General features: G+C 44.2%; 1 protein-coding gene across 2 annotated transcripts in view; it reads right to left on the minus strand.

The window, feature by feature from the left end:
• DNAJC11 (DnaJ heat shock protein family (Hsp40) member C11) overlaps positions 1 to 15,124 on the minus strand; it is a 75,862-nt gene that overhangs the window by 16,563 nt on the left and 44,175 nt on the right. For both annotated transcript variants that reach the window (XM_038537817.1, XM_038537818.1), the window contains 2 exons: positions 2,045 to 2,173; positions 971 to 1,093 (listed from right to left, as the gene is read on the minus strand). In XM_038537817.1, coding sequence (XP_038393745.1) covers positions 971 to 1,093; positions 2,045 to 2,173 — 252 coding nt within the window. The remainder of the gene's footprint in view (positions 1 to 970; positions 1,094 to 2,044; positions 2,174 to 15,124) is intronic.

Here is a 15,124-nt window from a genome sequence, read left to right on the forward strand (position 1 = left end):
TAGGCTCCATACCCAGCATGGAGCCCAACATGGGGCCTGAACTCATGACCCTGAGATTAAGACCTGAAGTGGGATCAAGGATCAGACACTTAACCCACTGAGCCATCCAGGTGCCCTGGAAGATTCTTAAAACTTCATCCTAACCTTGGCCAAATGGAAGACTGTTTCCAGAGATGCAAAGGTGGCAGTTTTCAAGGAGGTATGTTTCAGAAAGGAGTCCCTCCAAAGAAAACACTGCTGGCCTCCGATGGTCTTCCTTGCTCAAGTGAGGAGGGACTGGCTCTGTGTCCTGCTATCTGCAGAGCTTCCTGCTGCAGTCAGGCACAGCCCCCCGCACCCCCGCCCCCCGCAGTGCCGACTTCCCAGTGTTCTTGTTCTGCTCTCTACTGTGCTTCATTGCCCCCAGCTCTCACAGGTGACTGGAGATGGTCCTCTGGGGTCTGGAGTTAACCCATCAGCAGTCCCACACTCAGCCCTGGAATTCCAGCCAGTTATGACTGCCTCATTTACTAGTCTGGGTGACTTTCAAGGCTACTCTTCAATGTTAATTTGGCGCAGTTCAATTTGCTCAGCAGAACTGACTGTTAAACAGCCACCAATCAGTGGACCAGAGCATTGACACGGCACTTGCCTTCCGCATTGGGCAGGGAAAGGGAAGAGCCTACAGGTTTCTGCTGAGAGGGCAAAAAGAGGCTGAATTTTTCGTGGTTGGATTTCTGTAAGTTGGCACCTCAAGGGAAATCTCACTGCTCTACCCTACCTCTGAACTGTCCAGCAGATGGGGGATTCCATCTCAGGTATGAGACATATTTTTCTCTTGGGGAGCGTCACCTAGTGCAAGTTTGACATCTGGTACCCTGTTATACAATGATGTGGCCAACCTAGGTCTTTTTGAGGCTTTTAGAGTGTAAATGTTCAGAAATTAAGGCTTCACAGTGGACAACATGATCCCGCCAGCTGGCATTCTTACCTCTCCCCATCCCTTTGCAGAAGTGACTCGTCTAAGAGCGAAGTTAATGGAACCTCCTCCATTCCCATTCTGGGTTGAGAGGCTTCCAGAGAGGATGGCTGTGTCTGTAGCTGTTAGGGGTGCCTAGGAAATGATATTTGCTGGTAAGGAATGAATCAATGCATGAGGAAGTACAAAGATAGCGGCCTAATGAAGATGTTCAAAGTGTCCACTCAAAAGTGCAGGTGACCATGGCTCCAGTGTACAGGGATGCATGATGACCTCAACTAGTTCACTCTTCTCTCACTTTGCCCTCTGTACTGCATGTGGCCACCAAGGTAATATTTTGCAAAAGCTTTACTGTGCAAATTAAAAAAAATGGGAAAGACAGAGCTGAATGCTGGTTCTTAGTGCACTGATACCATCAGATTGCACAGTGACTTCATTACATGCCTTCCTGCCCACTGTAGATGTCTGGGACTCTCCAGTCCTTGTTCACCACCAGCTCTGGGGAAGGGACTAAATCCGTGGCTCTACTAACCAACACTGGAAGCTCCACCAGAGGGGCAAGTTTCCCAGAGGTAGGACTCCATACTCTGGGTTGATGTACTTGAGAATAAACAGAGTTGAGGAGGCAGAGACCTACTGTCAGCCTCAGCAGACGGGCCCACCAGTGCTATATCCAAACCATGGGCAGAAAGGTGACATTTCAGTGACCCCAGGTTCAGCTGAATATTGTGTTTTCTGCACATGACAGAGTGCACCTTAAAACTAAGACTGGTTCTTGGACTCACTCATGGGCGGAGTCTGCTTTCTCAACCCAAATCTTCCTGACCTTGGCCTCTACTTCTCTCTGACCACTTGTACTTCTGCTGGGGGAGCCCTACGACCATGGAAGCTAAGCACCCCCGGCACTCATGCTGCTAACATGTCAGCAAAGCAGTAACAAACAAGGTTGTGCCTGGAACGTTTTTTTCCCCCTAAGTGGCTAATTGCATCCTTTCATAAATAAAGATGAGAAAAACCACAGCTGCTCGGTGTGCTGCGCCTCGTTAACCTGAGCCTCACTGCACTCAGGGGGAGTCTGGGCCTTACCTCAATGGACTGAGATATATGCATTTTGTTAATTTCAATCTGTGGAAAGCCACTTCCAGACACATCTTCATACTCCTCCTCATAGCGATCAAAAAGGTCAGTGGCATCGATGCCAACACTGATGGTCCCCTGGGGCAGAAAAACCAGGAGTCAGCAGCAGGGGTGGTATTTGTGGAATGAAAGACAATCTACACTTTGGCAGCCGGTGGTTCACTGGGTGTGGGTAGAACTCCACCACGAGGCCCACGGAGCATGAAGGTCACGGTTCACACCAAACAGCAGCAGAGTACCACTGACTGCTAGGGTCAGAAAACTGGTCACATCAGGAGGCGGATGACAAGGTAAGTGTCAGGAAGCGAAAAAGACCCACACAATTTGATTTTTAAAGCCCAAACAAGACCCAATTCATGGCTCTAAATAGGTCACCTCCAGATTTTTTCTTTCTTTTTTTTTTTAAAAGATTTTTCATTTATTTATTCATAGACACACACACACACACAGAGAGAGGCAGAGACACAGGCAGAGGGAGAAGCAGGATCCACGCAGGGAGGCCGACGTGGGACTTGATCGCGGGACTCCAGGATCACACCCCGGGCTGCAAGCAGCACTAAACCGCTGCGCCACCGGGGCTGCCCCGGTCACCTCCAGATTTAAGCCAGGAATGCAGAAACCACCTAGCCATGCACATGAATTAAACATTCTAATGTTGGATTTTAAACACTCTTATACCATAAAACTACCTTAAAACTTTTTAAAATATAAAAATAACTTCAAAGATAAAGAAGTACAAACAAAATCAATTATGAATGAACGGGAAATTGAAAAATCGTCTCACCTTCTAAAATTAAGAATTAAGCTATGAGAAACGCAACACCATATTCTCTCAAGAAATGCGAAGCTAAAAAAAAAAGAAATGCGAAGCTAAAATTTGCTGACATATAAAATGCTCCATGCTCAGAAAAATCAATGTTTATTATTATTGTTATCATGGTAAGAGTTTTCAAATGGGAGTATATTTTAATCCTACATATAAAAATCTGACCAAACACACCTTTCTATACTCAGTTCCCTGCGCCCATTTAAAAAAACTTTACTGAGGTTGAATTTACATATAATAACACAAACTGCACCCACGTAAAGTGCACAACTCGGTGAGTTCTGACAGACATGTAGACTCGTGAAACCACCTCCACAATCACGACACAGAACATTTCTATCGCCCCAAAAATAGTGTGAGGGCATGTGTTTTTTTCCCTGAGAAGGGGACACGCTAACAAAGACGTGAGTGGAAAACCAGGGGGAGGCCGCCGGGACTGGTGCAGAGGGAGCACAAGGCAGATGAGCAGACTATGGGCTGTTGTGCGAGGGTGGTCCATGGATGCTATGGCAGGGGAGGAGGGGGTGATGGGCAGGGGTTTATCCGAGATGACCAGTTGAAGCCTGTTGTTGTGGTTGGTTTAGCAATTATTCCAGATTTTCATTTTTAAACCAAGTATTACCATCGTCATCAAGAGCTGTCTTAAACTAAGAAGCCAGGGACCCCTGGGTGGCTCAGGAGTTGTGCACCTGCCTTTGGCTCAGGGCTGATCCTGGAGTCTGGGGATTGAGTCCCATTGAGCTCCCTGCAGGGAGCCTACTTCTCCCTCTGTCTAGGTCCCTGCCTCTCTGTCTTTCATGAATGAATAAATAAAATCTTAAACAAAACTAAGAAGTCAGGGATCCCTGGGTGGCGCAGCGGTTTGGCGCCTGCCTTTGGCCCAGGGTGCAATCCTGGAGACCCGGGATTGAATCCCACATTGGGCTCCCGGTGCATGGAGCCTGCTTCTCCCTCTGCCTGTGTCTCTGCCTCTCTCTCTCTCTGTGTGACTATCATAAATAAATAAAAATTAAAAAACAAAAAAAAAACTAAGAAGCCAGACTGGTTTGGTGCTGGGCCTTCACTTGGTACTTCCAGCATCTGATGCGGTCTCATCCAGCGGTGTGTGGGGTGCCACCACCGCTCTCCTCTCTTTCCAGGTGAAATGAGCAGCCCTCCACCCTCAGCCCATCCCAGGTGCTTGCTGGTGTGGTGGCCGGGCAGTCATCTCTGTCTCAGCTAATGTGAGAAGTATGAGGTGCTCTTGCCCATTTGGTGCCATCAGGCAGGTGGCCAGCGCCTTGGCCCAGGACATGTATGAAGCTGTGGTCAGCCATGTGCACAGGAAACTGCAGTGTATGTGAAAATATGTGTGGGAAACAGAGTTGGGCCAGTCCTGCAGGAGAAGGTAGCAGAGACCAGTCCCAATACTCTTGTCATAGTATTCCTCTTCTACTGAATGGTATAATCAGGAGGTGGCATACTTTCTGTGAAGGGCCGCAGTAACTATTTTAGGTGGTGTGGGTTCTGCCACAGTTCGACTGTTGGTGTACAGGAAAGCAGCCCAAATACCCAGCAAGGGCCTGACCCTGGCTATGTTCCAGTTTCAGTAAAACTGTTCACTCACTCCGAAATCTGAATTTCATACAATTTTCATGTCTCAAAATATTACTTTTCTTTTAAAGAAAAAAAAAAAAAAAAAAAAAAAAGCTCCGTCGAACGCTTAACCCACTGAGCCACCCAGGTGCTCCCTTTTGATATTTTCGACCATTAAAAAATGTAAAAACCATTCTTAGTTTGTAAGTCATATAAAATCTGGCAGTAGGCCAAATTTGCAACTCCTGATGAAAATCTGTAGGGCTTTTGTGTTTTAGTTGGTTTTTTTTGGGGGGGTAATACTTTCTTTTTTGATAAATTCTTCAGGCAGCAATAAAATTAAACATAGTGTATGTTTTTTTTTTTTTTTAAAGATTTATTTATTTATTTATTCATGAGAAATACACACAGAGAGAGATAGGCAGAGACACAGGCAGAAGCAGGCTCCATGCACCGGGAGCCCGACATGGGACTCGATCCCGGGTCTCCAGGATCGCGCCCTGGGCCAAAGGCAGGCGCCAAACCGCTGCACCACCCAGGGATCCCCAGTGTATGTTTAACAACAATAAAAATAAGCAAATTCTATTTTCTCAGAAAGCTGATGAATTTGTACTTGTATGAAATTCAATTCACTAGTCATTCACCCATAGTGCTAATTCAGACCATATAAAAATAAAAAGTCATACATCTGCTAAACAAACTCCACTGTCATTCTTTAAAGACCATGCCTAAAAGTGAGGCACAGCAGCAGGGATTTACAGATAACTAAAAAGCGACGTTATATAACTCAAATGGTAGTTCCTCTGTTAATTTCACTCATTTTTCCATTCTAAGGTTTGTACTGCACATATGAAAGATAAAGCAACAGCAGTTCTATTAGCAAAAGAACCTCACAGCTGCTAAAGATGCCAGTTTGTGTTAACCAGATGCTTCAAACAGAAAATCAGTTGCGTTAATCCTAATAATCGTTTGATTTGAATTATAGATGTGCAATATAGTGATGAATAAAAAATATATATTTAGTAATTCAGATGACCAAATATATATTTCTTATTCATATCTGGTCTTCATCCACAGGGCTCCTGGCTCATAGCTCCTAAAACCTTGAACTTTCTGGTGATAAGGGTGATAAATAGATCTTCTGTCACATTAATGAAGGTGACTTTTGGTCTCTACCCAAGGCCAGGGGGCTGGTTGCCAGGAGGACCAACCAAGTGACTAGAGGGCTGTAACCTTCAGTTCTACCCCTAGCCTCCAGGTAAGGGAGAGGAGCCAGAGGTTCAATCAGCTAATGGACAATGACTTAGTCATGTGACTATGCAACGAAACTTTCATAAAAATCCCAAAGGACTGGGTTCTGAGAGCTTCGGGGTTGGTGGGTACAGTGGAAGTGCAGGGAGAGGAGGGTGTCTAGATAGAGCATGGAAGTCCCATACCCTTTCCCCAGACTTCGCTCTATGTATTTCCACCTGCCTCTTGATTTGTAAAGTGCTTTCCTGAGTTCCACAAGCCCCTCTGGTGAATTAAAAGAACCCAAGGAGGAGGGTGTCAGAATCTGTAGCCCTTGGTCAGGAGCCTTGGGCTTGTGACTGACCTCTGAAGTAGGGGGTGGCTGCAGTGTTATAGGATTGAACCCTTAACCTGTGGGATCTGATGCTATCTCCGGGTATAGTGTCAGAACAGAATGGATTTTTAATATTTTTAAGTAGGTTCACACCTAGTATGGAGCCCAGCATGGGGCTCGAACTCTCGACCCTGAGATCAAGGCCTGAGCTGAAATCAAGAACTGGATGCTCAAAACACTGAGCCACCCAGGTGTCCCTAGAACTGAACTGAATTATTGCCTGCTACATGTGCCCCCATCCTCCATGCTGGGATTGGGTGGAAACCCTAAGAGAAAATGTTACTGTAAACTCTAGTAAAAAAATTCCACTATGAACATAACATTTTGTTTTTCTGGTGATACTCAGATATCCATTTTGGTAAATTACAATGTTTGGTAAAAGTGTCTTATCAAAGCCAAGAAGCCTACGGAGCAGATATAGCCTAAGGATTAGTTACACTGCACACAGATGCATAATTGTGTCAAAACAAACTGTGGTATTCTATGCAAGGAAAACAAAGCTAAAGCTGTCAAAATGTAAAAATATTTTTGAGTGTTTAGAGAAACAATAATCTTTTGTGGGGCTGATTGATTTAAAAAAAAAAACAAAACAGAACTCACAACCCTGAGATTACGACCTCAGCTGAGCTCAAGGGTCAGATGCTTACCCGACTGAGCCCCCCAGGCACCACAAAGCTGATTCTGAATATCTGCAGTATGAAGAGAATCTGCAGTATGTCCGTGTATTACAAATTGAATATTAGGAATTGCTGAGCCTTTAAAGAACTCCTCTTTAAAATGGCATAATAAGCCCTGTAGTTTTTAAAACATTTCAGAAATTATAATCACTGAAAATAAAGCAGGTAACTCTGAAATTGAGCTCTCAAGGAAGGACAACTGAGCAAATGAGATAATAGCTCAGTTTATTTCATTTTGAAATTTCATAATAGTATTTTGAAGTATCTCAATTTTGGTAAGACTCTTTTGGTAGAATTGTCATCTTTAGTTAAATTTATTTATTTAAAAAAGATTTTATTTATTCATGAGAGACAGAGAGAGAGAGAGAGAGAGAGAGAGAGAGGCAGGCCCCATGCAGGGATCACGGGTCTCCAGGATCAGGCCCTGGGCTGAAGGTGGCGCTAAACCGCTGAGCCACCTGGGCTGCCCTTCAGTTAAATTTATATTCTATCTTCGAATGGAATTAAATTGAAAAGGCCTGACTGCAGTTTTATGACTGGCATGTAAATCTGATGAAGCAAAGATCATAAATGAAGACAATTAAAAAAAAAGTACCAAAAATATTCTGAGTGGAGGCAAAAAGACAATACCCCTATGAAAATACTTGGGCTAAAGTATATGTCCCACAAAAAAGAGATTTAGAATTGAGAGTTTTCTCAATTAAGATATTACAGTAGGCAGAAAAGAATCAAACACGTTAAAAACTTCAAATATGCTAATACAAATGTATTGAGACGGTAGGCTATGTTACTGAAAAGAAAATCCACCACACTGAAGGTACATTCTTTGGGAAAATAGTGGTGCTGCAATGCAGGAATGAGGATCCAGAGAGGGCCTCCTGGTGAGCCCTGCCTGCTGGCCTCTGACCTTTGCACAGAGCCCTTTCCTTGTTTCTGCCCAGGATGGTGCCTTACTCTCGTCCAACAGAGTGCAGTGGGTATGAGGACACAGCCTTCAGAGTTAGGTCACAGGAAGCCACAGGAAGCCTTGCAGCTTCCTTCTAGGCCTCTGGAGGTGCTTTCTGGGGAAGCCTGCTACCAGAACAATCCACCTCCCCTGAGACTGCTATGTTCTGAGGAAGGTCAAGCCAGCCAAGGCAAGGAGAGCCACATGGAAGGCGCAAGGAATGCAGATGCCATCTTCAACATGACCCAGATGCCACTGGACTACACCGCATGAGGAGACCCCCAGTGAGGAGCATCCACTTGAGTCCGGTCGACCCACGGGACCATAAGAAAACCAAATTGTGTAAGCCACTAAGTTTTGGTGTGGTTGGTTATACATAACCAGAACACAGAATATCAGAGACACTTAAAAATTGATTAAAAGTATTTGAATGTATGCCAAAAATAATTCTGACTGATTAATTAAGTAGGCTTGATATTGGGCTTGAACTCACAACCCTGAGATCAAGAGCTGCATGCTCTACTGACAATCAGCTAGGCACCCCTGATTCTAATACCTTTAATGTTCATATAATCGATATGATTTTTAAAACTTGCTTTGATATACACAGGTATATTTTTTAAAGGAAATATATATATATATTTAAGTTTTTTATTTATTTATGATAGTCACACACAGAGAGAGAGAGGCAGAGACATAGGCAGAGGGAGAAGCAGGCTCCATGCACTGGGAGGCCGACGTGGGATTCGATCCCGGGTCTCCAGGATTGCGCCCTGGGCCAAAGGCAGGCGCTAAACCACTGCGCCACCCAGGGATCCAAAGGAAATATTTTTGAAGCAGTTTTTGAATAAACCATATTATAGGTTCTCTAATATAATAAAACCAATGTTGGTCAATAAACATTTCAAAAGACTAAATGCATTTTTAATTATTTTAAGCACCTCTTTTCACTCTCAAAAATGTCCTTGCTTGGACAATGCACAATGGTAACTGCATCTGCAGCCACTGAGAGCATACTGGCTGACAGTGAATGAGGCCAGCCATCTAGCTCTTTAAGCAGGATGATCTGGTCTCACCTGACTTTTGTAGGCTCACTCTGGCTGCCATGTTGGGGGAAGGATGGAGGCTATTCTGTAATCTGTGAGGTGTTTTTTTTTTTTTTTTTAAATATTTTTTATTTATTTATGATAGTCACACAGAGAGAGAGAGAGAGAGAGAGAGAGAGAGGCAGAGGGAGAAGCAGGCTCCATGCACCGGGAGCCTGACGTGGGATTCGATCCCGGGTCTCCAGGATCGCGCCCTGGGCCAAAGGCAGGCGCCAAACCGCTGCGCCACCCAGGGATCCCATCTGTGAGGTGTTGATGCAGGAACAGCAGAGACCCTCTGTTAGTATACATGAGTTTCATGACTGGCTGCCTCATTCAATGTGTTAGTCCTGATAGTTTTCAGCTGGTTCTCTAAGGAAAGGCAATCATATCCTATGCTGAAAATTACAGCCCTTACAATATTTTATCTTTTTTTAAAGATTTATTTATTTATTCATTTATTTATGACAGTCAGAGAGAGAGAGAGAGAGAGAGGCAGAGACACAGGAGGAGGAAGAAGCAGGCTCCATGCCAGGAGCCAGACGCGGGACTCGATCCCAGGACTCCAGGACCACGCCCTGGGCCAAAGGCAGGCGCTAAACCGCCAAGCCACCCAAGGATCCCCTATCTTTTTTTAAAAATATTTTATCTTTTATTTGTTTAATTGCATTGGCTTAAAACTTTCAAAATAATGCTAAATATGGTTTTATTTCCTTTGGCAAAGAAAACTTTAAAAAATGATAGGTATTTGTGTTAGCTCCACAACTGACAATCAACTGACTCACCAGCAGGTGGAATAGCCTTTAAAAGTTAAAAAATATTGCTTAAGTCATGACTTTTACAATCATTTGGTTGTTTCTTTAAACAAGGCCAAAATAGGGCAGCCTGGGTGACTTGGCGGTTTAGTGCCACCTTCAGCCCAGGGCATGATCCTGGAGACCCGGGATCGAGTCCCACTTCGGGCTCCCTGCATGGAGCCTGCTTCTCCCTCTTCCTGTATCTCTGCCTCTCTCTCTCTCTGTGTCTCTCATGAATAAATAAAGTCTTTAGGAAAAAAAAAAAAAAAAAAACAAGGCCAAAATAACCACATACTCCAATGAGCCAGTGACTTGAGACTCAACAGTCTTTGGTGCTGATCCAAGTCAATGGAAAAGGACTAACCCAGAAAGGTCAAGGGAGCCGCTGCACAGAATGTTAGGCTCAAGTGCCAGCCATGGCTGATGAAATGGACTGCCCCAGAGAATGAGTGATCATGTCACTGTGAGTTCACAAGGACACAGCTTTTAATATTTTAAGGAGTGGTTTGGATGCCTGCCTTCTGCTGTACTTCCATTTCAAGGAAATAACCTTTCGAAAATGGACTGGTTACAGCACCAGAACCGGTCAGCTTTCTTCTCTACATGCTAACCAGGTGTTTGGCTGCATCTTAGAACTCATTTTCAAAATCTTTCAAGACAATATGCTTTTATAGGAGAAGTCATAACTTTGAGGGATGAAAGTCAGATTCTGAATTCCTGAATTCTGACAGGTCAAAAAGATCAAGGAAAAAGAAAAAGATAAAACAAATCTAATGCTGGATAAATTAATGAACCAGGGCTTTCCCAACAACTTCTAATTGAATATATACAGGCTTGTTTTCTTTTATTATTGCTATTAAATCACATTTTTCAGAAAAAAAAAGTTTACAAAGGAAAATACTTGCATATTTCACCTTATTTTTCTAGAGCAGAATCATCAAATTTTTTCTGTCAAGGGCCAGGCAGTATTTTTTTAAAATATTTTATTTATTTACGAGAGACAGAGAAAGAGAGAGAGAGAGGCAGAGGGAGAAGCTGGCTCCATGCAGGGAGCCTGATGCAGGACTAGATTCCAGTTCTCCAGGATCACGCCCTGGGCCAAAGGTGGCACTAAACCACTGAGCCACAGGGGCTGCGCACCAGACAGTATTTTAAAAGGCTCTGTGGACAACTATGGTTGAACTACTCCAGTCTGTGCTGTTACTGGATGCACCACAGAGCCACAGGTAATACTTAAATGAATGAGCGTTGCTGTGTTCAAATAAAACTTTAAGAACACTGAAATTTGAGTTTAATATTATTTTTATGTGTCACAAATTATTGTATGATTTCATAAAAACCATTAAAGATGTAATAAAAACAATTCTTAGCTCATGGGCTGAAAACTAGACAGTAGGCCATAGTTAGCTGACCCTCATTCTAGGGTACTCTGCCATCAATGTACAAAAAGGTGACAATGATGACAATTATGAACTCCTTTACATACAATCATAATACTACTGAAAAACTGTCAATGGGACATGTGGCAGCTACAGATTCCCAACTGAGATCTTTGTGACTTGTTTAGGAGCTGGAAGATTCAATCTATCATACAGGCCAGTTTCTGCTCCCCCAGATTAGAAGTGCCTGGACTCTATGGGGAACACATCGCACAGTTTCAAACTATCTTCTTCTTCTTTTTTTTTTTTAATATTTTATTTATTTATTAATGAGAGACAGAGAGAGAGAGAGAGACAGAGGCAGAGGCAGAGGGAGAAGCAGGCTCCATGGAGGGAGCCCAACATGGGACTTGATCCCGGGTCTCCAGGATCACGCCCTGGGTTGAAGGTGGCGCTAAACCGCTGAGCCACCTGGACTGCCCTCAAACTATCTTCAAACAACCAGGTCATGGCAATAATAATGTAACACAACCTGTCAAGTGAATATGATTTACTTAGTGTCTCAGGCTTTGAGCTACTCAGTAAAAATCACCAACTGATAAGATTCAAAGGTTTAAGGAGCTAAATGTAAGAGGAAGTAGCTGGAGAGATCACCTTTTAGACATCTATTCCAACCTATAAACTATAACCCCAATGGATCACCATCTTCCTGGACTGCCCAATGAACCAGTCATAAGTCAATTTTTTTTCTTTAACCAATGAATAAAAACAAGCACCATAAAAAAGATATTTTTTTTACTCTCTCATCTGCAGATTACTGCAGCAGTTCCAATTCAGCCGCCATCTGAAGTTTGTTCAAATACACATTCCCAGGTAGCAGCCTGACAGACTCCTATTCAGCTGGTCCAAGAATCTGCACTTTTTAAAAGAAGACTTTATTTATTTGACAGTGTGAGCACGAGTTGGGGGAGGGGCAGAAGGAGATGGAGAGGAAGAAGCAGATTCCCCACTGAGCAGGGAGCCTTACACAGGGCTGGATTCCAGGACCCTGAGATTCATGACCTTAACCCACTGAGCCACCCAGGCACCCCCAGAATCTACACTTTTTTTTAAAAAGATTTATTTATTCATGATAGAGAGAGAGAGAGAGGCAGAGACACAGGAGGAGGGAGAAGCAGGCTCCATGCCAGGAGCCTGATGTGGGATCGATCCCGGGATTCCAGGATCGTGCCCTGGGCCAAAGGCAGGCGCTAAACCGCTGAGCCACCCAGGGATCCCCAGAATCTACACTTTTAATAAACAAATGTTTCTGTGATATAGTTGAGTTAACCTACTGGTTTTGGGAACCATTATCTAGTTCTTTTTTTTTTAAACTGAAAATTTTATTGAGATAATTGTAGATTCACAGGCAGTTGTTAAGAAATAAGAGAGATCCGATGCATCATTTGTCTTCCAATTGTAACATCTTGAAAAACTAGAGTACAATATCACACCAGGATATTGACCTTGATACAATCTAACGGTCTTGTTTAGATTTCCTGTTTACTTTTTCATTTGTGGCACATACGTTTAATTCTACACAATTTGATCGCCTACTTGCATTCCTGCATCTCGGAATACAGTCAACATACTGAATATTACCACCACCACAGGGATCCCTGTATTGGCTGTTTATAGCCACACCCACCTCCACCACCTCTCTGCCCAAGCCCTTTTTTTTTTTTTTTTGTTTTTTGTTTTTTGTTTTTTAAAGATTTTATTTATTTATTCATGATAGTCACACAGAGAGAGACAGAGAGGCAGAGACACAGGCAGAGGGAGAAGCAGGCTCCATGCTGGGAGCCCGATGTGGGATTCGATCCTGGGTCTCCAGGATCGCGCCCCGGGCCAAAGGCAGGCGCCAAACCGCTGCGCCACCCAGGGATCCCTGCCCAAGCCCTTTTGACCTGGGGCCTGCTCTTCATCTCCATGGTCTTTTATTTTTAACATTTATTTATGACAGACATAGAGAGAGAGAGAGAGAGAAAGAGAGAGGCAGAGACACAGGAGGAAGGAGAAGTAGGCTCCATGCCGGGAGCCCGATGTGGGACCCGATCCCGGGACTCCAGGATCGCGCCCTGGGCCAAAGGCAGGCGCTAAACCGCTGAGCCACCCAGGGATCCCCTCCATGGTCTTTTAAAGACTGATTGATTGCTAGAGATTGAAAGAGGGAGAGGAGAGTGAGGGGAGGGGCAGAAAAAGGAGAGAGAATCTCAAACAGACTCCCCACTGACCATGGAACCTACTTGGGCCTCAATCCCACAACCCTGAGTCAAAATCAAGAGTCAGACGCTTAACCTTAATGGATTGTGCCACTCAGGTGCCCACCCTTATCTCCCCACAGTCTTTTTGTCTTTTGAAGATCTTATCTATTTATTCATGAGAGACACACAGAGAGAGGCAGAGACATAGGCAGAGAGAGAAGCAGGCTCCCTGTGGGGAGCCCGATGTGGAACTCGATCCCAGGACCCCGGGATCGCGCCTGGAGCCAAAGGCAGATGCTCAACCCCTGAGCCACCCAAGTGCCCCTCCCCACCGGTCTTTTAAATGAAGAAGCTGCATCTTGACAGAGTTGTGGCCACTTTATATTGTTCCTATATCTCAAGGATTATGGGCAAATAACTTCCGGTGCTATTATCTCCAATAAATAAATATGGATTTTTGGTTAAGCCAATAGGATTGTTCTCTTGAAGCCCTCCTCTCTCCCAAAGTGACACTCAAGGAATAACAAAGGTGACCCGTAGGAGGCGCTAACTGAGCCCTAGAAACTGGAAAAGTATGGAGGCACTCACTGATGGAGCAGAGAAAGCTGGCTCAGGAACCAGAGGGACCAGGCACTAAGAGTGCCTCCGGAGTCGCCAGCTCACTAAGGAGACAAGTGACAGAGGCTTTGCTCTTTGAAGAAATGAAGGGAAGGCATGCCAGGTCCAACTGGCAGGGGAGATGAGGGCAGGCACTGGAAACAAGGGCCAAGTGAGACATGGCGTGGTCATCTCTAGACTACTACTATGGGGGCATCAGCAGCAAGACCGAGAGGCTGGGGTTTCCTGTACACAGAAGCATCATCTGCTAAGGAGAAGAGGCCTTTTAACACTAACCTTTGGGTCTCAGGGGTGGGGAGTCTCCATCCAAACAGCCCAGAGTTTAGGCTGTCAGTGACAAGTCCTGTCGAGCACATGGCACATCCCCTGAGCCTCACTCACTCCTTAAGGGCAGCCAGCCAGAGATTACCAGAACTTTGAGGGAAACATCCAACACAAGAGTCTGAAACCAAGTAAAGATCAAAAGGAACCAGAAAGAATCAGAGAATACAAATGTCAAAAAAAAAAAAGAAAAAAAAAAAAAGAAAAAAAAAAAAAAGGCAAGAAATGCCTAGGTAATATCCTTAGAAAAATAAGATATTACATTAATTGTAAAAAAAAGCATTTATGAATGCTTACTGTGTCGGGGACTCTCTAAGTATTTGAATGTATTATTCCATTTAATCTTTTCATTAACAATATGAGTACTGTTACTGTCTCCATTTTACAGATGAAGATACCAAGAACAAAGAGGCCAAGTGCCACACAGCTGGGAGGTGTGAGACAGAACTCAAATGCAGGGCATCTATCCCCATGGCTCAAGAACCAAAGCCCTACCTTTTACCTCCTCATGAATTACAAAAACAATGACAAATTGAGAAGAACAAAGTTCTTAGATATTAAAAAATACGGCAGGAATTTTCACACGGGAAGGAAGGCTGGAATATAACCTAGAAAAAGAAACTCTCAAACAAGTAGAACTAAACCAAAAATATGCAAAATGGAGAGGAAAAAATTAGCAAGTGAGACGATGAATCCAGTGGGTCCAATATGTGAAATGGAAGGAATGTGGACAATATGCGAAAATACCCCAGGGCTGGGGCACCCTGGGCTGGGAGAAGTGGGAGAGGGGGTGTGTTGGGGGGACACTGAATGCACCTGGCACTAGTGAGCAGTTCACCTGAGGCCTCCCACATGCAGCTGCACGAGCCCAGACAGGACGACCCTACAGGTTTCCAAACGGGGAAAAGAACATCATACACAAGAATCAGGAACTTGGA

The sequence above is a fragment of the Canis lupus genome, chromosome 5 (assembly GCF_011100685.1).
Source record: "Canis lupus familiaris isolate Mischka breed German Shepherd chromosome 5, alternate assembly UU_Cfam_GSD_1.0, whole genome shotgun sequence".
In the NCBI taxonomy this organism is placed as follows: domain Eukaryota; kingdom Metazoa; phylum Chordata; class Mammalia; order Carnivora; family Canidae; genus Canis; species Canis lupus.